The sequence below is a fragment of the Amblyomma mixtum genome, chromosome 3 (genome assembly GCF_055824585.1).
Source record: "Amblyomma mixtum isolate Tamu chromosome 3, ASM5582458v1, whole genome shotgun sequence".
NCBI lineage: Eukaryota > Metazoa > Arthropoda > Arachnida > Ixodida > Ixodidae > Amblyomma > Amblyomma mixtum.
This window is the reverse complement of record NC_143014.1, coordinates 315,267,143-315,291,094: the sequence shown is the minus strand read 5'-3', so window position 1 is coordinate 315,291,094 and position 23,952 is coordinate 315,267,143. Positions and strand designations below refer to the sequence as shown.

At 48.1% G+C, this 23,952-nt stretch overlaps 1 protein-coding gene and 2 pseudogenes across 1 annotated transcript in view; 1 reads left to right on the top strand and 2 right to left on the bottom strand.

The window, feature by feature from the left end:
* The first annotated feature begins 194 nt into the window (after nucleotides 1–194).
* LOC149355672 (uncharacterized) lies at nucleotides 195–3,827 on the top strand (annotated as a pseudogene).
* A 1,601-nt stretch (nucleotides 3,828–5,428) lies between these two features.
* Nucleotides 5,429–6,240, bottom strand: LOC149355671 (uncharacterized; annotated as a pseudogene).
* A 10,194-nt stretch (nucleotides 6,241–16,434) lies between these two features.
* The window catches only part of LOC149355670 (uncharacterized), a 20,208-nt gene continuing 12,690 nt past the window's right edge, over nucleotides 16,435–23,952 (bottom strand). The window contains exon 2 of the mRNA XM_089576158.1: nucleotides 16,435–16,512. Within this exon, the coding sequence (XP_089432284.1) occupies nucleotides 16,435–16,512 (78 nt within the window). The remainder of the gene's footprint in view (nucleotides 16,513–23,952) is intronic.

The window sequence follows — 23,952 nt, the reverse complement described above, 5'->3', positions numbered from 1 at the left end:
CAACGACGGCGGCGGCGCGCCAACTGTGCGCCGTGCGACGGCGCTGCTCCTCGGGCATGCGCAGTATGGCCTTTCGTCAGCTTCGTGAAATGACTCGGCGGCTCGCGTAGTGTTGCTTTCGCAACGATATGGGATGCCTCTGTACTGCGCATGCCGATCTGTCGTTGTATTCGGGACGAGCTGGCTTGGAGAACATGGACATCTCTATCATCCAGCAGTCGCGCGCGAAGCTCAACGGCACGCCATACAGCGTAGTCGACGTGGGCGAGAAATACGGAAGTGTCAGCCAGCCTGAGTGCTGCTTGGCTGCTCCTGCTGGCCGCCTCCGGCGGCCGTCAGACGCCGCGCGTCAAAAAGCTGGCTGGACTAGATGTGCGGAGGTCGGCGTATTTTCGCATGCGGGGCGTAGATTGCGCGCCGTCGAGCTCCATGTATCCCTGGCTTAGAGGTACGAGAAGACTGGCGGAAAAACGCGCGCGACGCGCTAGCGGCGGCATCTTGATCAGCCGCGCAGCGAATGGATTGAGGAGCCATTTTCGGTGCATTGCCGCGTGCCACGGAGCGGGGAGACCAATAAAGAGCGCCAGACTTGAAAACGTATGGAGCATCTGTGCCGCCACTTCTTGGCTGCTACCAAAGTTACATTCCAGCGGCGGCACCTTCTGGTCAGCGGGCCCGAACCCGCTGCGTGCGTGCGTGCGTCGCGGCTTCCATGCACGCGCTTTCTCCTCGTGTTGCGCGACAGGAAGTGTGCTGCTTATATGCGCTAGTAAACAAACGGCATTTGCTTGCATTTGATTGGCGAAGCGCGACCTATGCAATCGCAGAGCACATGGCAAACGTTCACTCATTCCAGAAAGCCGCTTTTATCTCTGTGGACATTGATTTCGTCATCCTCCGATGAACAGGTTCCGAACAACTCAGTTTGTGTGCCCGCGGAGCAGTAATGTTTCTTCCACTACTACTTAGGATTTTAAGCATGAAATGCTTTTATCTCCCGCTGTCGGCAGTGTGGTGACGTCACGCCGAGACCGAGAGCCAACATCCGGGCACTGAATTCCACTCATCCGGGCACTGAATTCCACACATCCGAGAGCTGAAACGAGAGCAACCGGGCACCGTACTAGATTTAGCGAAAGTCATACCTGCTCTGTTAGGGGCTTTGAGAGAAGGTCGCTTAAAGCAAGAGGGGAGCTCCACGGCGAGAAGGGCTTTGGGCGGAAAAACTGTTTCCGCGCCGTCCCCAAGGATGGCGCTGCGGTCCCACCCACACGCATGTAAAATACCGCCCGTTGGGCCTTCAGCTCATGACGTTTCCCCCTTTGGCAGGCAGATGTATACACGCTCGCGGAGTATTCGAACGCGCTGCATATGAATTCTTCTCAGGCCTGCGTCTCGTCGTGTCCGCGTACGCTTCTGCATCGTCCTGCATTTCAATGCCGCCACCGTCACAGCTGCTTAAGCCGAGCAATGGAGCCTGATGAAAGGAGAGGTAGGAAGCGTCTTGCGGAAAGTGATCACGTAGCGAGTGATACGCCACAGCAGAAGACTGCTCGCCCCTGCCGACAACGCCATGATTATGCGGCCGCTGCCGAAAGCGACAAGACCGCCACGATTCGAGGCTGCCTACCTAAGCCCGCACTATTGCAGGCGATCACTTCGACGCAACAAGAAGAGTGTGGTGTGGTGTGGAGTGGTGTTCTAGCGATGTGGTGTTCTAACGATTCTAGCGCATAGTGTGCGATTTGCGATGCTCTCATCCAAATTTAATATAGCGAGATACATGCTATTCAAAACGAAGCAGGAGAAAGAGCACTGTATCACATTTATTCACATGAGATCAAGAGTGCCTGTTTTGAACTGCGAGTAGTTTTTCTTTTAGCGCGGTAGAACTACAAGGCGCACTTTCCGATTTCGCGCATACGTACTATCGGCGGCAAAAGTTTGCGAGACGCGATTTCGAGGGAACACGTTTATTGTAGGTGCATATCGGTACCCACTCGCCTGATATTGTTGCCAGAGGAAGAAGTATGCATTTTTTGTCTCGCACACCCACGTCCGGTAAACTTTTGCTGGCGATAGTGCGTACGTTTTTGAAGCCTGTTTCTGTGAGGCAACCCACCTGCCCAAGTAATGCCCCCTCCCTTTTGTGAGGAGGCCATGCAGCAGACTTTCTTTTTGTTAATAGTTATTACCACTAAATCAAAGTTTTGCCGATTATCAATTTTCAATCACACCTGGTAGGCATTCACCTGAGTGAAGGCCCTCAACGTAAATGCCTTAAATGTAAATGCCTTTAAACCGAAGGCCTTCATGGTAAAGGTGCTTAGGTTAAATACCTTTAGCATGTACGGACCTTAAGTGCCCCCTTTAACTAGTGCTACTCCACGATATTCCACGCTTGGCTATGCTAAACCGTCCACTATTTTTCCTCTCTTGCAGGGCCAGTGCTCGTGCAAAGCTGGGAATGCTGCTTTTTGCACACAGGTAAGCATGCGCAAAGAACATTCTTAATTACTAGCTGCATTGATCAAATTGTGTCTTTTCTACGCGTGTTGCAGTTCGGTTTCAACGTACAATTAAACACAGTTTGACGCTGCTTCTTATTTATGAATGAATATGTTACTCGTTTCTCACAGGATTCTCTGGTTGTTCTTGCGAATGTTTTATTTGCTTAGAATAAAATCTGTTCACTGCTGCAGAACTGGCATCCAGTACTTGGACCTCCTCAGGTGCTCCGACGTGAAGCAAGCCTCGGGCAGACTGAAAGCGAAGAACATTTACAAGGCCAGAGAAATCAAGCACTTGTGCCACGTCCGGCCGAAACCAAGGATTCAGTTGAACCCTGAGAAACTCAGTGCGATTCGGCAGCAGCTCATTGCTCCTTCTCCACGAAGCGCCTTAGCAAGGCATGTCCAAGGCCGCTGCCTTCAACGTGAAAATCATAGAGAAAGTGTTGAATTCTGTGCAGTGACAACATGGGCTGTGAACCTGATTTGGTATTGCATCATATACTTGCCAGCCAACATGCAAAGCAGTTCAAAGAACTACAGTGCCAGGAAGTGGCGTTCAGGGACTGGAACAAATTCAAACTTTACAGAACGGATAAGGAGTACTTGAGTCCTAATCTGTCCAAATTTTACGAGGAAAGGTTGCTGTGAGCGCAGTACAAGCATCTAGAATTTGCTCACAAATGATTGGACAAGATAGTGCACAATGAAAAAGGGAGCGAATGCTCCGAATAACAGGCAGTAAGTGTGACACATCGTATCGGTTTGCACCATCACCAGCACACAGCTGGGAAGAGAAAATCACAAAAATGCTGACAGAGAACTTTCCAGGTAAGGACGCCACAAAATATGGCAAGGCTTGTGAGAAGCCAGCTCTTGAAGAATATGTGCTGAACACTGCTGAAGCAGTCTCGACATTCGGCCTAGTTGTTAACCCTTTGGTTCCATGGCTTGGCTTCAGCCCCGATGGAATTGTTTTCAGACATGGAGAGCCAGCTGTCTTACTAGAGATTAAAAGCAGAACACGTGGCAAAACAGAAAAAAATTTCAGAGCTTGTGAGACACAAGAAAGTGCCATACATTCTGTGCCAAGGCAAAAATTATAGCTTGAGGCCTACTCATTTCTATTACACACAAGTGCTACTGAGACTATTTCTTTTCGATTTGGATGAAGCCCACCTTACTGTGTACAGTGAGGTGGAATTTGTGGTAATCTTTGTGAGGAGGGGCATGCCATTTATTGACAGCTTGATTCGGCGTCTGCAGTATGTGTATTTTACACACTACCTCCCAGAGCTTATTAAGTATGGGAGATGATGGATGGAACAATAAACAAGCAAAAATGTATGCATTGCGGACATCAGTGATGTAATGAACACCCAAAACAAAGACCACAACTCTGTCATTTGTCAGGCAAGCTTTTCCTAATACCCACATACTGATAAAGCAGAAACATTATGCTCACCTGAAATGCCAAAAATATGTGCATATTTAAAACAAAATACTATGAAGATGGAAACAATTCGTTCTTACTCAGAGGAGCAGGATGAAATGGCTCTGGGTACTTTCACATGTAATCTGGTTCACCAAATTGTACGATTGCATGCACATAAAGACGGAGAAAAAAGTGGAGATGCCACAACGAGATTTTCATTGAAGACAAAAGACAACATGGAACCGTTCCTCCCAATGTCTACTATATTTCCCTGCATGTCTCCAGTCTCGGCGATTCTGTTCGCACTCTGACAAGGCGAGGCCTACAGAATTGCTCCCGGTGTACAAAGGTAACAATCAGATCTGCTTGCTTGACCCATTTAGCTAGTTTACTACACAATATGTTTATTTAACATGAGGATGTTGGGAGTAAAAAGCCATTGAGAAGGCTCAACGAGGCGGGCGCACCCTGCACACGTTTGGCAGCGGTACACTTGATTATTGCAACAGCATCAGCATGAGAGCACTTCTAGAGATTAAAACAGAAGAAATGAGAACGCAACAGAGTTCACACCTTTAGCTATACATCAACTCGAATTTATCGGTTAAAAAGCCAAGTCAGAATCCAGTAGCTAAAATATGTCCCCTCCCTCCTGTTAAAGGCCATGCAGCAGAACTATTTTGTTTTGTAAACAGTTATGACCAATGACTGGAAATTTTGCTCATTTTTTGTTCACTTGACATATTTATATCGCAGTTTTTATTAATGCTTGCCTTTATATTCGCTCTGGCATTGTCGAAAACAAAGTAAACAATGGAAGGGAAAGCTTTAAGGTGCTTGCCTGACGTGAAAGATGATGTCTTAAAAATAACTAAAGAATCAAAAACAAAATTGCTGCTTTTTCAACCGCGTGTCTCTTAAGGCCTTTATAAGGAGGTTGGTGCTGCAGTCACCACATCAACTACAAGGGTGGTGCTAGGAGTGGTCACACAGGATCCGCACCTTCAAGTACATTTTTCTTATAGGCTGTGATTTCTGAAAGACATTTCCTATATCTTTCTCTATGCAAGTGCATGCCAGACTGTGACAATGTAATACACAATGTACCTGTACTTACTTTCACCAAAATATAACAAAATATCCCATGCGTTTATTGTTCAGCCGCCGCGGTGGCTCAGTGGTTACGGTGCTCGGCTACTGACCCTAAAGACGCGGGTTTGGTCCCGAAGGCGGCGGTCGAATTTCAATGGAGGAAAAATTCTAGAGGCCCGTGTACTGTGCAATGTCAGTGCACGTTAAAGAACTCCAAGTGGTCGAAATTTCCGGAGCACTTCAATGCGGCGTCTCTCATAGCCTGAGTCGTTTTGGGACGTTAAACCCCAACAAACCAAACTATTGTTCAGACGTGAGCAAATGGCTGACATTATTGAGCCATAACCTCCACGCACCACTGTCTGTATGCTCATATGAGTCGCAAAAACCCCTAAAATATTTTGTCTGCGAGAACAGGTGCATACAAATTAACAATTCTCGCTATTATAATCATTGCCTCATCAGCAACGGCCACCATTTCCCAGGGCAGCGGGCCCTTAAGCATTTTAAATAGCTTCAGGTGTTGAATTGCCATTTCAACATGTACACGTGATCGTTCAATTTGCAGAGTTTTCGCTGCTTCATCTGGTGAAAACTGCCTTCTTCCGCAGAAATGGAGACTGTACAACACCAATCCCCAAGGCAGCACATGTACTGTCGATGTTGAACCCCTTGTCCACCATCACATCATCTTTGAAAGGGTCTAGACTGCCCAAGATATCTGTGTCCTCCACACACGCTTTATCAGATGCACGGCCTCCAAATCAGGCGCTCAAAAAAGTGATAAGTGCACCAGGCGGTACACCTATCAAAACCTTCATTGTGTGAACACTTTTGTAGTGCGAATATGTCAGAATGCGGCAGGACACACAGTGTGATTTTCCCACCTCAACGTCTGTGCCGTCAAGCACAATCCTGACATCCTTGTATGCCAGAAAGCATTGAGGCTGATTGTGTTGCACTTCTGCCTTGCTTGGCCAAGGAATAGCTGCTTCCAGGACAGCTACCAAGGGGCGTATGGTGCCATAAAAATAACGGTGCACTGTCGCCTCAGACACTGAAAATAATGTGGCTGAGCACCTAAAGGACAAGAAAGGTTTTCAGGCGAACAAGCACTATTTTGACTCTTTCTAGTACACTTCTTCATATTTTCAATTTGTCAATTTCAGCCACAGCATCACGCTTCTGCAGACGGGGAACCATAATCTCTTCGCTGTCTTCTAGCTAAATCTATTCCTTCACTATTATTACCTGCTTAGAGAAGATAGTTGGTTGCATATGTTAATCAGATGCATGTAGGACGTTGACATGAAACCGTGCTGAGGCATCATGAAAAAGTATCTTTTGGCTACCGCGGCACTGAACGGCAGTTCCATCGCTGCCATCAACACGCAGACCACGTGATGCCCCGCCCTGACGTTCAACGCAGCGTGACAACCCAATGATAACCTGTCAACCTAGTTCTTAGAAGCAAACTTCCACTTCTTTTTTTTGGCTGTTGGCTACCTCATATAACTGGAGTTATTCTTTTAATTACAGTTGTAGTTTTTTCTACAAGCACAGCTGAAAATACTACCATCTACACATTCATTACTTGCAAACAAGTTGTTCAGGATGACAAAAATACCGATAGACATTACATGACCTTTGACCACACAGAATTGCTACATTAAGTCGCCGAAGAAAGTCAGTATTTCATTCATCGAAAATAGTGTTCGCTGAAAAAAACCGAAAGTAGCGTACTGAAATAAAAACCAAAAAGTCCAACCCCTAGTTATAACGAACGCTCGCTTATTACGAACAAGGTTGAGCTACCGTCAAAATGTTTATTTTTACTTTTGTTTTGGGCAGTCAGCATTTTTCCCGCATTATTTGCAGCTTAGATAAAAGAAACAGTCGTGGCAGCGCCACTTGGTTATAACGAACTAAGAGGCGCTGTAAACTCTCCCGCTGTCAAAAAAACATACTTTTCCCGTTAGCGCTTAGACCGAAGAGCGCCTCCCAGCTCCCATGATCCCCCCGAAAAATATGCTTATCCCCCCAAAAACAACAAAAAGGTGGCATTGAAATTGCAGTTAACCGCCGGCCAAGCGCACCCCGACAGGCTGAAACGTCAAATGGTGCATGCACGTGTGCTAGTTGGGTAAAGCATCTAAACTGTAAGCAGAAGCCTTTAAGACGCTTTTTTAAAAGCTTTTTTAAAAGAAGCCTTTGAAACTACTGCACACAGCTAATGATCAACCAAAGACCGTGATTTGAGATATTTAAACATTTAATGTTCAAACATCACTGTATGAGACAAGTATGCGAATGCGTGCACATCACTGTAGGCTGTAGATACAAAGTCTACAGCATAGACAGAGCCACTGTTAAGAACAGAGTTGCCGTAGAGTGCAAGTGCTCAGCTAGTGTGTGTAGTGAAGCAATCGATCAGGCAAGAAGTGAGGTAAGAAAACAGGAAGGTAGCACTGGTCCTACGTTAAGAAAAGAGAACTCCAGGGGATCCTAGTAAGACTTAAAAATTAACTGAACGAAGGCAAGTTACTCTTAAATTCAGCCAAGAAGGGATCTAAAATATGGACCTTAGTTACGGAGTGGCTTACATTACACCGTCTACTTTATGGAAAGACGCTGAACAATTGTTTTAAAAGAGCGTTTTTTGTAATTTATGTTGCTGCTATATATATTTCTCCACAATTCATTTAATTTTATTTTCTTTCTTACAGCTTACATGTCCAGCTTATTCAAAACTACTAACACAAAAGTGAAGGCAAGCTTGGCCACAATGCTCTCTAAAGGCAAATAATCTGTATGTTTTTATCGCTTTTTTTCTAGTCTAGTCCTCTATAGCAAAAGTCTTGCTAGTCATTTTTGTCTATACATATGTCAAATAAATAGTTAAACCTATCTTGTGTGGGCATCTGTATTTTTTGCGTGATTCGAAAAAACTAAATCTGCAGTTATCATCTACGTGAGGTGAATATACAATTAACGAACAGCAGCCAGCTTTTAAAGCTGTCTCACAAATGTAGACTAATCATGCGCATAAGGCATATGCTGCTAGAAACTATGCAGTCTGCAAATATTCTTAATGCTGTGCCCTTTCATGTGCCCTTTCAGATAATTCTGCGCCCTTTCAGCAGCTGTTCAGGCTTATACATAATAACCTGAATATTAACTATGCACATGTGCATTGATATAAAGTGCATTAGATGTTTTGCATGCATTTTTGCAAAACAAAAACGCAGTAGCAAAGTTTGCTACAAAAGTGTATGTCTACACAAGCAAGAATTAGCACTGAAAATTTCATGTAAGCTGCTCGCACTTGGAAATTGATATAACTTGCATGCAGGTAATGTTTATGGGCTAAGTAATATTATCCTATTGAGCTCTCAGAGAAATGAACTTCACCCTGAAAATTACAAGTTCTGAGGTGAGAATAGATATCGTTTTTGAATTTCTATGACAAGTTTACTAAACGTGTATGGCCATAAATCTGTAGATTATCTGTGCCTATGAACAGAAGTCTACTCGTTTGATATACAAGTCCATAAACAATCTAGACAAAATTCTACTGGTTTCATAGGCGTATGTCTATAAACAATCTATAGACAAAAGTCAACTAAAAGTGTATGGCTATAAATATATAGCCTGTCTATAGACAGTCTACAGACGGAAGCCTACTGGCTTAATAGACATATGTCTATAGACAAAAGTCTGCTAAATATCTATGGCCAAAAATTTATGCACTCTCTATAGACGGTCTACAGACAGTCTACTGAACGGCTGTCCAGAAATCTCTAAACTGTCTATAGACAGTCTATAGAGAAATGTCAATTGGCCACCTTTACACCAGTCTCATAAACACATGCCCGTAGGCTGTCTATGCACAGTTTACTAAAAGTGTATGGCCATAAATCTATACAATATCTATAGAGTAGTCTATAGGATTTGTCTATGGATGGTCTGTAGACCTTATTGAAAGAAGTCTATAGACAGTCTATAGAATTTCTAAACAAATTTTGTAAGGGTACTGCTGATGCAATACTTGTTTAATAAAAAGAGGCGTTCACGGCTTCCTTGCAGTTCTTGAGGGTTTGCCATGCAGCTGTTCTAATGACTGTCGCTGTGAATGCAGGCTTATCAGTCTTGCCTATCTACTCAGCGAAATGCTTTCTGGCTCTTTCTGCACATTCCACAAGTAGTCATTCATCACTAATACTGCAGTAACATACGAGGGGGTACCCAAAAGAAACCGGACTAAATTTTTTGGTCGGCAAAGCTTCTATGGTACCGCGTTTTGCCACTAGGGGCGCATAGAACGAACATTCCAGAGTCAGTAAGCCGAGTGCCGTCGTTGAAGGAGGTCAGACTAGTTTATGCAGAGTTTTAGAGTGACGATTGTTTTGTGTGAATGTCGTTTTTGCAATGGCTGATTTTCGTGAACAGCGCGCGCCGGTGAAATTCTGATTTTTGCTCGGAAAAAGTTGAATGGAAACTCTTGAAATATTAAGAAACACGTACAAGGACGATGCTATGGGGACAACTGAAGTGTTCCTGAATCGAATCCTGAATCAAAGCAACAATCATGCCAATGGAAAACTTCAAATTCACCTCACCTCAAGAAAGCTCGTCAGGTGAAACCAAACCTCAAAACAATGCTGATTTGTTTTTTCGACGTGAGAGGAGTCGTCTATTCAGAATTTCTTCCGCAGGGTCAGACAGTTAGCCAGGCTTTCTACTTGGATGTTTTGAAAAGATTGGGCAAGAGTGTGCGGTCGAAGCGGCCAGATTTGTGTCGGTCCGGTTACTGGTTTTTCCATCATGACAATGCCCCTGCTCACACAGCCCTGTCTCTACGACAATTTTGGACCAAAAATGGCATGACCCCTATTCCTCAACCCTCATACTCTCTTGACCTTGCCCCGTGCTACTTTATTTGTTTCTTAGAATGAAAATATAGGTGAATGGAAAGCGTTTCGCTGATGTTGCTGAGGTGAAGAAAAAAACGACGGAGGCACTGTCAAGCATCACAAAAGATGAATTTAAACAATGTTTTGAAAAATGGAATGAAAGATTCGACAAGCGTATCATTGCAAGTGGGGAATACTTTGAAGGAGAGCGAAGGTGCGTGCTTAAAATGTGAACAAATAAGTTCAAACAAAAATAAGTCCGGTTTCTTTTGGGTACCCCCTCGTAGTGTTGTGCATAATGTAAGTGTGATCCCTTTTTCTATTTTGTGTGTTCACATAACCTTATCTCAATTCATACCATCTCAATAAAGTTGTCCGCAGAGCAGTGATCCGGGAGGAAAGTTGGGTATTGTGTGAGATCGTCGCCCACTGCGCCTCCCTCGAGCACTCTCGTTGGAGTGCTCTTTGTGATGGCCTTGATTTTGCATTGCACTCGCGATCCGCATGGTCTCTCTTTAAATCCCTCCTTGGCACTAAGCCTGCCCTTGCTCCCACTCTAGCTAAAGCCCTCACTCAGGGGACTCCCTCCGAAGTTTTTGACCAACTCGCCTCTCTCTACCTCCCGCCCCCTCTGGCACCCTCCTACCCGGTGTACTCAGGTGGACCTAACCCCGATCTGGACCAATGCTTCACTCTCCGGGAGCTCGAATCTGCTCTGGCTGCTCATGCTACACACTCGGCTCCCGGTGAGGATGCCATTACATACACCACACTTCGTAACCTTCCTGACTGCGCCAAAGATTTCCTCCTTCAAACCTACAATGAGGCCTGGGACAGCGGCTGCTTGCCGAGCTCCTGGACATCCTCCCTTATTTCTATGATTCCAAAGCCGGGCAAACCTCCCTCTCTCTCTAACCTCCGCCCAATCTCCCTGACGTCGTGCGTTGGTAAGACCCTTGAGCGAATGGCTCTGACTCGCCTCTCTGATTTTCTTGAGGCACGGGAGTTCTTCCCCCATTCTCTCATTGGCTTCCGACGCAGCGTCTGTGCACAGGACATGTTTCTGATTCTCCAGCAAACGTTTCTGTCCCCTACAACCACTCAAATTTACGCACTTGTGACCGTCGATGTTCGCAAGGCCTTTGACGGTGTTTGCCACGATCACATCCTTTCTCAACTCGCCTCTTTGGATTGTGGCTCCCGCATGTACTCCTATATCCGCTCATTCCTCTCTAAACGTGTGGCTCGCTTTCGAGTAGATACCCACTTGTCTAACCCACACCACCTCACCCGTGGCACTCCTCAAGGTGCTGTGCTGAAATTCCCGACCTACATCATATATTTTACGCCGATGACATCACACTCTGGTGTTCATCTGGCTCTCCCGGTCACGTACAGGACACCCTGCAACGTGGCCTAGATCTCATCGACTCCTTTCTCACCACCGCTGGCCTCTCTCCTGCTCCTGAGAAATGCGAGCTTCTCCTTCTCAACCATTCCTCCTACCAGCGCTCACACAACCACTTCGTCTCTCTCCACCTTTCTGGCTCTCCCATTCCTGTCGTCACACAGTGCAAAGTTCTTGGCTTCCCTTTGCATGCGGCTAAGAATGTGCAAGCCCTCCACCGCGCTGTCACCACCTGCCACTCTGTAACTCACCTCCTGCGGCGCGTGGTCACTCGACGCTCAGGTCTCCACGAGGATCACGCGTGCCGAGTTGCCCACGCGCTGGCTCTCAACAAGGTCTTGTACTTTGCACCCTACGCTTCCTTCACTCAGACTCAACTTAACGCTCTCGAGACTGCCCTTGTGGGCCTCTACAAGGCAGCTCTCAACCTCCCTATCACTACCTCTACCACTAAGCTGTTTGCCACAGGCCTCTTCCATCCTCTTCGTTCTCCTCTCAGTCTCCATCATGACTCGCAGCTTGCCCGGCTTTCCCTTACCCGTCAGGGTCAGTGGTTATTGACTCAAGCGGGTATCTCGCCCATTCCAATCTCCCCGTTTACCTCTCCTATTCCCGCCCCCGCTCCCAATCTTCGTATCCTTCCCCTCCCGACCAACATGTCCCCCGTCCTGCACGCCGGACGTCGTCATGCGGCCGCACAGCACCATTCCCCTCTCTTTGATACCCAGGGTGTAGCTTACACGGATGCCTCTTTCGTGGCTCCTCGAGGTTCCTGCGGCTACGCCCTGTACCATCCACACCTCCCTGCTCCTGAAACCCACACCAGCGGGCCGTATCTACACCCTCCAGACGCATTGTCCCTCGATGTTCTCGCCATTGCGCATGCCCTCCAGTCATTTGCCCTCCTTCCCTCTCTCCAAGAGTACACAGTCTATTCAGACTCACAAGCCGCTATACACCCCATACAGAAACGCACCCTGACCCCTTCTCTCCAACAGGAGGTCGAACGAGCGGTCTCCGGACTGCAGCCTTCCATCGTTTTCCTCCGCTGGGTCCCTGGGCATTCAGGGATTGACGGCAATGAGCTGGCCCATCAGCTCGCCCGCGACACACTTTTCCGGGCACCGTTGATCCCCTGGCCCAAGCCCTCGGAGGACGGTGGGAGACTCACCCTTCGCCGCACCATAAAAGAGGTCTACCTTGAGCTCCGCCTCGACAAACGCCTTTTCATCCATCACTCACGGTGCCGGAGTCTCGCCTTCTTCGGCACATTCAGAAGAATGCAGTTATCACCCCGTCCCGCCTCTTCCTCTATCGCTATCGATCGGACCCTTCCTGTCCCAACTGCCCCTGTATCTATGCGGACCTGGCCCATTGCCTCTTCTATTGCCCGGCTGCTCAGCAGTCGGGTTCCTTCCCCCCCACCCTCTCTATCCATCACCACCTGGCTCGACTGGCTTGGCGCTGAAGGGGAAGAAGAACAGCGGCTTCTGGTCGCCCAGGCGGTCGACATGCTCGGCCTATAAATTATGGTCGAATAAAAGTCTTTTACTACTACTACTAAAGTTGTACCATCTGAGTGTGTTTCCTTTCATTAATGTGGATGCTTTAGAGCATGGGTAAACAATCTACAATGCATTGAATGTCGTTATTGCAAAAATTAATTTACGAGAGCTTGCGGAGATGTTACTTGCATCTTCAATAAGTGTTGCAGCTTTATTTATTTGTTCACTGGATGTCAGACAATGCTGCTGATAGATTCAAATATCTGGAAGTACATACCTACAAAAAGGTAGGACGACAACGCAATTGTATGAACAAAATAAATACAGCTTTATTTCAGTGCTATGACAGGCAAATTGCAACATACTAGGACCTAAAGAAAATTTAAGGCACAGTATATGTAGCGATCTTCCAGGTATTTTAATAACTCAAACTAATGACCTCTTCTGTGCAATCATGAAAGGCCATCAATGTTTTATTCACATCTCTCTTTGGTTGTTTGTCCCCTGAAACACATCACAACGCCACAAATGAGAACAGTCATCACGTTTAGCTGTGCACACACTTATCACTTGACACCAGGGTGTCGAACCGGAACCGAACCCGAACCCGAAACCGGAACCGAATCCGAATTTTCGCCCGGAACCGGAACCAAACCGAACCCATAATTTTCTCGCCATCTTGGAACTGAACCCGAACCAGAACGATTCAAAGGAACCGTTCCGAACCGGTTCGGGACCCGGTTCAGCCCCACTTTTTTTCATCTTTTTTTCAGGAGAAAACACGCAAAAAAACTGGCTGTCTATAGTCATTTAAGCACGGATTGAGAAGGCCTTCCTTTTCTTTGCGTCATCTCCCACAAATAGATGAAATATTAGCCCGAGGATCCAACTACGCTGTGATGGTGGTTTTTGAGGAAAGGAAATGGCGCAGTTACTGTCTCACTTCTTGATGGACACCTGAACCGCGCCGTAAGGAAGGAAGGAAGGTGAGAGTGAAAGAAAAAAGAGAAACAGGCGCAGTAGGGGTACAGCGAATCAGTAACCGAGCGCCCTACCCACTGAGCCAGTGCAGTGGGTCGCGCAACATTTACTTTTGTAGGCGCTCATTGTCTCAGACAGGAGGTTCTAAATAAAACCCCTCACGATGTAGCGTAAGAAAGAACAAAAATGGCTGAATGGCTGTGGAGCTCGGCTGCTGATTCCAAAAATACAAAAACTAGTGTGCTCTGTCGCACGCCGAAAATCCCCAGGTGGTCCCCGTTAATCTGGGGCCCTCCACTACATTATCTATCCTATAGCCCCAATGTCTACTCGACACGTTAAACCCGAGATATTACTACTAGTATTACCAAAAGAAGGATGTATAAATTGGTGCAGCTTTTTTTTTTTTAGAATCCGCATATTCTTGTTTGCGCGCGACGGAAATAAGCAACGAAAGGCGGGTTCTTGGCAACGTTGATGTACTAATAAGAAAAAAATTAAATACCGAACACTCAAAAGGGCAGTGCGGAAATATATGCGTTCGCTGGCATGCGATAGTGATTACGCCCAGAAAGATGCTACTGCGGTGAAATGTGACTGCGATGAAGTGATTTTGTTATGCCGATTCACTGAAATCGTTCTGCTTCTAAGAAAAAATTGCTGCCAGTCGCCAGCGCACGGCTCCATCCGTTGTTTACTCACTGCTCGATCTTGAATTCTCTGTGTGGCGACTTATATCTACTTCTAGCTGTAATACTTCCCATTCTTAGTGTCTGACACGACAGGCTTATGATTGTTGGCGTTTTTTTCGTACAACGCTTGGGCGACTGAATACGTTGAGCCTTCACAGCAATCTGCCTCCGCTATATCGGGTACAGGTGGGTGATGGGGGTTGGAAAGATGGGTGAAAGTTTTTGAAGGTGCATTTTTACCAGTGAATGCCCGAATGTGCTCCCACCGGAGTGTGCATCAAGGATGGAGGCTGCACGCCCGCACCCCCCAACACACACACACACACACACGCACGCACGCACACACACACACACACGCACGCACACGCACGCACGCACGCGCACACGCACACAAAGCGCGGTTATTTTTGGTAGCAGGCTATACCGCTAACGCAGTAAAAAGAACCACTAACAGGGTATGCATACTCTATATCCTCTGACTCCGAGTGGGATTCGTACCAATGGCGGCGCAACAAAAAACTCTCTTTACAGATGCTTTAAGCTAGTCGGATATTTTATAGGCTTCTGTATGGTTGTTGCATGGAATATTTGGAGCCTCTCTGACCGTCTTCATGCCTTACTTGACCGCGTTGAATTCAGCGATCTCGGCATAAGGCCTCACGCCAGCATAACTCCCTTTTTCCGCCCGCACATGAAAATTCTAGACGCTGCACACGCCAACAAAGGGGAACCAGTCAGGAGGTTGAACTTGCGCAGCATATTCCTCCTGCGTTAAAGTGCACTGTTGTCTGAACAGCGACCTCGTTGAACGCGGCGGTTCTGCGTGTTCATCCATCATGCGGTTTTTTCTCACGCTAAGCGGTCCTATGAGCACGAAGAGTTCGCACGGAATTCCTGAGTTTTTCATCGCATACATAAAGGTTATAAAGAAATGTATGATGTCAATCGGTTTTTTAAGAGACTGCTTAATCATGTCCCAAAAGGACACAGCTTCACGACAAAAATATCTTTTTATTGCTCAAATTTTCTCTCGTTGCTCGCACTGGTAGAAATGCACTGACCACGGCACAAACGTCCCTTTGGCACGAAGGTACGCTTTAACACGTCAGGTCGACGTCTTAAGCGTGAAAAAGGTTTCAAGTTTACAGCTTTGGCGCCATCACCGACCACCAGCCAGCTGCACCGCCGTCAACACCCGAGGGTGCCGAACCGCGTTCCTATACGAGTCAGATCACAATGGTCTGCCGAGCCAGCAGCCGTCCTCCGGGGTCCGGGCGGCGTCATAACTCAACTGGCCGTCACTTTCCCCAATTAAGCAGGTGGCTGCATCCGTTCTCTCCGGTGGCTTCTTCTGCGCGCGCCCGTTTCTTGAGAACTGTTGATGTTTCAAGTTTACAGCTTTGGCGCCATCACCGACCACCAGCCAGCTGCACCGTCGTCGACCACACCCGTGGGTGCCGAGCCACGTTCCTATACGAGTCAGATCACAATGGCCTGCCGAGCCAGCAGCCGTCCTCCGGGGTCCGGGCTGCGTCATAACTCAACTGGCCGTCACTTTCCCCAATTAAGCAGGTGGCTGCGTCCGTTCTGTCCGGTGGCGTCTTCTGCGCGCGCCCGTTTCTTGAGAACTGTTGATGTTTCAAGTTTACAGCTTTGGCGCCATCACCGACCACCAGCCAGCTGCACCGTCGTCGACAACACCCGAGTGTGCCGAGCCACGTTCCTATACGAGTCAGATCACAATGGTCTGCCGAGCCAGCAGCCGTCCTCCGGGGTCCGGGCGGCGTCATAACTTAAGTGGCCGTCACTTCCCCTAATTAAGCAGGTGGCTGTGCTCGTTCTGTCCGGTGGCGTCTTCTGCGCGCGCCCGTTTCTTGAGAACTGTTGATGTGTCAAGTCTACAGCTTTGGCGCCATCACCGACCACCAGCCAGCTGCACCGTCGTCGACAACACCCGAGGGTGCCGAGCCACGTTCCTATACGAGTCAGATCACAATGGTCTGCCGAGCCAGCAGCCGTCCTCCGGGGTCCGGGCGGCGTCATAACTAAAGTGGCCGTCACTTCGCCTAATTAAGCAGGTGGCTGTGCTCGTTCTGTCCGGTGGCGTCTTCTGCGCGCTCCCGTTTCTTGAGACCGAGTTTTCGAGCTTCGGGGCCATACCGGACGCCAGCCAGGTGCACTGTCGCCCACAACCCCCATTCATCCGGACGCGCCCGGCCCCACCTCGTCTAGCAGTGTTCTCTTTTCAAGATAAAAGCTGTCGAACCTCCGACGAAGCGTTAATATCTAAATTGAGCCGCAACTGGTGTTTGTCAAGACGCTGTCAGCCGTCGACGTACGATGCAGTGGTGGTGGTGACATTTTTATGGCTCTTTCTACACTGGCGCGAAGCGGTCCCGGCAAGAAACACGCGTCCTTCCCCGACAGACGACAATGGGAGGCTTGGGAGAGCCGGCCGCTCCCTCTCTGGCTGCTGCCCGCCTTGAACGCTAACTGCCGCCTCCAGCTTTGCGCCCTCCTCGCAGCCCCACCGCCGGGGACTCTCCGGAGTCTGCAGCGGCGACACAGGAGACAGAAAGATGGGCGCTCATAATGAAACCGCGCGCATCCACAGATCTTCTTGGGGCCCGCTCAACGGCGAAGCTCACCTCCCTTAGCCGCGAAGAAAGGAGGGGGGGGGGAATAAACACACATGGCGCATGCTAGCCCTCTACACGCCCCCCTCAAAATTCGTCTAAGGGTTGCAGCACACTTAGATGAATAAACACACACAAAAAGAGGGCTAGTGGCTTACGTACAATGAAACCAACAACGAAACTAAACACACACTTCAAAAGTGAAAAGGTTTCATGCATGCTGTGCTCGTAGTACGGGTGTCCCAGTCCATTGGCTGTGCTTACAGTCAGTGCTACACACGCGCGTACGCGTTACACACATTCACATACCGCGCCTTGACCGAAGTCCACGCTGTCGCGCGGCGACCAGTTACACCTACACACAAACCCTCGCCACTGTAGCGTTCCTCAGTCCACATAAGGGGTCCGTAAGTGGCCATGTGGGCCTCCTTAGTCGCACTGAGTGTCCCTGTGTGCGTTCGAGCCATCACGTGTTATCAACCAACACGGTTAACGGCTAACGGTCACTCAGCTCATGCGCCTGGTGCCGCCACGGGGCAAGAATTCAAAAGCTGCTGCCCTCCAGGATCGAAAACGTCCTGGTCTTCGATGGGTCCGAATCCCTGCGTGTACGTGATGCCCCTGAGGGCACGCTTTCTCCGGCGTGCCAGTACGAACCGCGCGCTGCGTAAAGGGCAGAGACCCTGCTCAGCCTAGTAACCATACCACTGCGGCCGGTTTTGCTGCCCTTGATTTGGCGTACTGCCGCACGGAACGTATTGCTCCACGCGCCGACTTGCGGCGTGAATGCCACGCGCCTGCCTCCAGCTACTCTGCCTCGCTTTGAGCCATTTGCACCTTTCCTGCCCGGGCAAACCTTGAAATTGCCGCTTCCTGCTTGATCGGCGCTTGCCGGCTTCGTGGCATCGTCTGAGGGTGCATCAGCTTCCTCGCAGTCACCTGACCTGAATCTGCCTTTTGGAAAGTCGCCACGCATTTCCCTGTCCTCAGATGACCTGATCGGACACTCATTGGGTGCGGTCGACAACTGCGCGGCACTGGTCGGCCCAGCATGCCCACCTCTACTCTCTGCCTGGGATGAAAGGCTCTTGCCACCAGTAACGCCACGCGGCACTTCCTGCCCTATGCCTGGCAGTGTGTGCCGTTGCGGTAACGTTAGGTCTCCTCCTGAAGCTAGCTCCGTGTCGGAGGTCGCAATCTCATTCACAGATCCTGCAGGAATTAGACCGCTGTCCTGGTTGTTATCGGACAACCTACTCCACGCTAACTGCCGGACGAAAACCTCTGGAATGTAGTGCGGAGTAATGCTGCTGTATTTTGCAAATTTCAAAGCTAATGACTTACAAGCATGGTGCGCTTTGGGTACAATCTGATCGGGTTTTCAACACTTCTTATAAAGCCGAACGAAAACCTCATGTTCAGTCGCCGCGGTGGCTTAGTGGTTATGGTGCTCGGCTGCTGACCCGAAAGACGCGGGTTCGATCCCGGCCGCGGCGGTTGAATTGCTTTGCAGGAGAAATTCTAGAGGCCCGTGTACTGTGCGATGCCAGTGCACGTTAAAGAACCCCAGGTGGCCGAAATTTACGGAGCCCTCCACTACAGCGTCTCTCGTAGCCTGAGTCGCTTTGGGACGTTAAACCCCCTAAACCCACACCAACCTCATGTTCAGTGATTGCAAATGAGGTGGTCTTCGGTGGCAGATAATGTCTTCGACGAATGATTACTACCTGATCCATATGTGCTAATTTAGAGGACGCTCTCTACTGGATGTTCAGGCTTCGAAAAAGACATGTTCTTTCGTTCGCTCATGGCAGGAACCCAAGTGGACTTCGGCATGCAGCAGGGGCGCTTCTTCTGATGCTTGTGCGTCAAGAGCTTCCCTTCAAAATACGGCCTCGAAAGACACCGACGAAAGGAGCATATGTGGAAGAACTAGGAACTGCACATCCGGTCCCGTTGCGCCGGCCCTAGCACTTTCCAGAGTCAGTTTCCTTGCTTATGTAGTATGCTTGAAGGTAAATATTGAGCTGATTTTTTGCTGGTCGCTTTTATGGCGCCTAATCTCTTCTTGCACTTTGTCCAATAATCGTAAACGTTCCGGAGAGTGCGAGAAAGCAAGAGCAGCATGTTGAAAATCTCATTTCAGTTCTATGTGACAAAATCATTTTTGGCTCTAGGAAAACTCCTGCTTCCCTCCCAGTGAGTGCCGCCAAGTTCTTCTTCAAGAAAGGTGTGGCGGCTCGAGCAAGTCCAAAGATATGACTGTCACTCGAAGAATCCTTGCAAGAGCTTGTCCACAGGGAACATGGCATTTCTGTTACGTCCTTTTTCCTTTTTCAAGCTGGTAGATTTTAGTGGCAAGACTGAGTTGTAACTGTCAGGCGATAGGATGAAGCGAAATGAAATTTCATCGTACTCCGGCTAGTGATCTGTTGCTGTTTCAGCTTGAGGTATCGTATTTCGAAGGCTAAAGTGGTATGTCTGAATGCAGTTTCAAACGGTCAGTGTACAAACTGAGGTTTCAGGTAAAAATTTCCCATCTTCACTTGAAAAGATATCTCCATCAAGGCCTATGTGCAACAGTAAATGCGCAACTAAACATTTAAAGTTCTCTAATGTGCATGGAACTAATGACTTCGGGCTCGGCGGGAACAGATGGCATTAATGTTAGGTTCTAAAAATACTAAACATGTTAGTAGCTTTTTTTTTGTCGCTCATATTTCAGCAGTCGCTAACTTTTGTTATCATTTCCACTGACTGGAGGATTTGGAAGGTCGTTCCTGTCTTCAAAAAGGTTAACCACTCATAACCCCTTAAATACCGACCCATATCTATCGCAAGCGTTCGTTCAAAAATTATGGAGCATATTATTCAGTCTTAGGCTGCAACTTTCTTACGATCTGTCAGCTTTTTTCACCTCAAGCAGCATGGCTTCCGTTAAGGCCATTCTTGTGAATCCCAGCTTGCTCTTTTCCTTCATGATATTCACACCAACTTTGACCTTAATATACCCACTCACTCCTGTTTTTAGATTTTGAGAAAATCTTCGGCAAAGTCCCGCATCGTCACGTGCTACTCAAACTGCCAAGTCTTAATTTAGACCCTTGTGTGCTCACCAGAATAAGCAATTTCCTAACCAATCGTTTCCATTTTGTTGTGGCAAACTCCCATCCATGTCCTATCCATGTTGTCCATGTTGTAGCAAACTCACACTCTCTCCCATGTCCGGTCAGGTGTTCAACAAGACACTGTACTGGGCCCCCTACTTTTCCTGATTTATATTAACAAGAAGGGTTTTCTGGCGCGCTAGTTGGTGCTTGTCGTTCATGGTTAAACTGCGCGAAAAAAACACGGACACAGACAGAAAACACGTTCACAGACAGAGCGCAGAGCTTCCTACTTTTATTCGAAAAACTCTTCGAGCATTACCTTTTATACGCTCTACACAACAACCACATGACACAGCCGGGATGAAAACTGATAAGTAATGACAGTTACGTGTACATTATGCGCGCCAGAGCGCCAGTCTAAACTACACCAGTGTGTGCAAGCTTACGCACCATTGATACCTTGATAAAAGGATAAAAGGAGACGGGAAGATAAAGATCCTCAAAGGGAAGATAACACCAATACCACGAATGAGGGCATCAACAAAACGCTGCATTACTAGCAAAACTTAGTCAGAAAAATGGGATGAGACCCGGAACCAACAGAAGTAACAGTAAACGATGAAGGTGCAAAGCCACTAAAAAACGAAAGTTGAAAAGAACTAAGAACTAAGAAAAAAATAACAAGGCTAAAACTGTGAAACTGAGAGTGAAAGATGGAGAAAACAATTAACAAAGGTAAAGGTGACGCCAGCAAACGAAAGGCAAAACCCAGGCTAAAATCTATGAAGGATGGAAAAAACAATTCACAAGACTACAGGCGCGGGGTTAAAATGGAAGGCCCTTTCGGCCCTGGATTCTTTATTCCGGTAGTAGATTTTTTTCTCCGCGTTTTTAGAATGCCTAAGGCCCCATAACCACGCAGTAAAAATTTAAAGCTCGTGGTGCGAGTATTAACTGATTTAGAGGTATGGTGTCAAAATCGTACATCAGGGCTCAATGGGTGTAAAATGCGAAAGGGGCCGTTTTGGTAATCGCAACCGACAAGAAAGAAATGAACGCAAAAATTTCTTAATTTGCTGTATGCAGACCTCTAAAGAAGCTTTTTTTAATTTGTAACGGATAGATGGATCTTGCAGTTGCCACAAAAGACGCCGCTCGCTCCTGTTTACCCTGAGTTTGGTATTAGATCCTCATTTTTTTTTTTTGCTGACAGGCTTGTGTTCCAGCTTGTGTACGTCACATCAACAATACAGATGTTAAAAACTTGCCTAGCCTTCCTGAAAGGCAACTGGGGACACGATCCAGGCTTTCCTCGAATCTGTAACGCCCTCCTCTATGGAGCTTTATGAAGCGCTTCCATCAAGCCCATTGCGGAGCTCTGCACATCTAAGTTATAAGCATCTGGTTTGCACCTGTTTTCAAACCAGCTGTTTGCTATAGAAGAATCCATAAAGTGGAAGATAATCTCGTCCTGTCTGTCTCTTCAGCGAATGCTGTTCTCTACAGGTGATAATAAATTCCTTGTCATTCATAGTCTTATGAGTTGCGGATATCCCTCGGCCGGGGAGAAAGCAGAAGCTGTTTATCAGTACACCAAATACGCTTTCTCAAGAAAACATAGCCAAACACTCTGCATTGATCCCAGCGTCGAGGGTGCGCCCCAAGTGCTGCACGAGCGGTGGTGCGCGAGTTGCAGTGTGAATACCCCGGCCACTTCTTGCAGCTCAGAGTCAATGCTCACAGGAGGAGAGCAGTAAAAAAATGGAATAAAAGCGCTAGGTCAGGCGGGCATTAATTATCGCCATTCATTTGATCCGGTTGCTGTTCGCTGACATCCGCATGGTCGTTTCCAGGATCGATCCGAATATTCACCTTATATGATAGCGAAAATTTCTTTCTTGCAATTTTTCAAAAAAATAATTTTATTCGTTCGTCCATTTTCTGCGATGAACATTCATGTCAGGAGTCCAAAAAGGCCATTGGTATAAGTTCATGCGCAAAAATGCTAGCAGATTCTCTTCTACAAAGACCACCTATCATCACTCAATGGCCACCGCTGGTAACCGTTGAGCCCTGATGGTGTCAAAATCGTACATGTCAAAAATGTGTTCAAACGCAGCGTCTACGCATTCAATAATCTTTACGACGGGGATGTGAGCTTGGATAGCCGTTTCACACAACATATAAAAATCTGAGCGCAGAAGACCGAATGGTTAGTGAGATACAAATCCACAAATTTCCTACACCTCGGCTTCTTCACTCCATGCCTCCCATGCTGCTGCTTCTTCTTCCTTAGACCGCACAGCTCAATTGAACGGCGTGAAAAGTGATGCCGATAGCAACAGGGATCTCTAAGGAACTACTCTATTAAAATTTAGTAGTATTTTCTTCTGTTACTGAGGCGTAACAGGAATATTTGTGTTGTGGTGTCAATTGACATCGCCAGGGCCGAAAGGGTTAAAGTGTTCCTTGCGATCACCCGCGGGTCAAAGCAAGGTGACGGCGACGGTCACAGGACCAGCGGCGTGCGACAGCTCATCGCAGCGTGCGGTACAAGTGGCGGTGGACGTCGACCCCAAGGTCGACGTGCGGATCGACGCATCGAAACTGTGAGTTTCCTTGGGCGCATTGTTCACGTCCCTGTCCATGTGTTCGAGCCGGTAGGACAGTCGAGGGGTACGGAAATGGTATGGAGGGCTATCTATGCCGACCCGCACCCGATGTGAGGTACGAATTGGAATTATGGAAGGCGCGCTTAGCGGACCTTCAGTCGCAACTTGCTAAGATGAATGATGGAAAGGCGCTGCTCTGCGCGCAAGAACCTCAGGATTTGGAGGTGGTAATAGCAAAGCTTGAGCAGCTAGAGCTCGAGGTGGTTAAGCTCAGGGAGTCTAGAAGAGCTAGTCAACTAGCCAGGGAGAACTGCTCCGAGTCCCGAGAGGTGAGGCCGCCTGCGCTGGTAGGCAAATTGATACGCTTGTCAAGCGCAGGTCAAGAAAGATGCAGTCAGGACGCTGTAAGCAATCGGCCGGTAGGCAGGAACACCTCTTTGTTCAGAAAGACCGCGAAAAGCGCGGAAAGTGAGGACGAGATTCCTGAGGGGCGCGAAGGTATCACAGATTTTCCGCCACCGCGGGCGGCTAGCAACGAAAAGGAGCAGCCAAAATCTGATGATCCGGGGACAGCCGAGACCAGGTTGTCCGATAACAACCAGGACAGCGGTCTAATTCCTGCAGGCTCTGTGAATGACATTGCGACCTCCAACACGGAGCTAGCGTCATGACGAGACCTAACGTTACCGTAACGGCACACAGTGCCAGGCATAGGGCAGGAAGTGCCGCGTGGCGTTACTGGTGGCAAGAGCCTTTCATCCGAGGCAGAGAGTAGAGGTGGGCCTGCTGGGCCGACCAGTGCCGCGCAGTTGTCGAACGCACCAAATGAGTGTCCGATCAGGTCATCCGAGGACAGGGAAATGCGTGGCGACTTTCCAAAAGGCAGATTCAGGTCAGGTGACTGCGAGGAAGCTGATGCACCCTCAGACGATGCCACGAAGCCGGCAAGCGCCGATCAAGCAGGAAGCGGTAATTTCAAGGTTTGCCCGGGCACGAAAGGTGCAAATGGCTCCAAGCGAGGCAGAGTAGCTGGAGGCAGCCGCGTGGCATTCACGCCG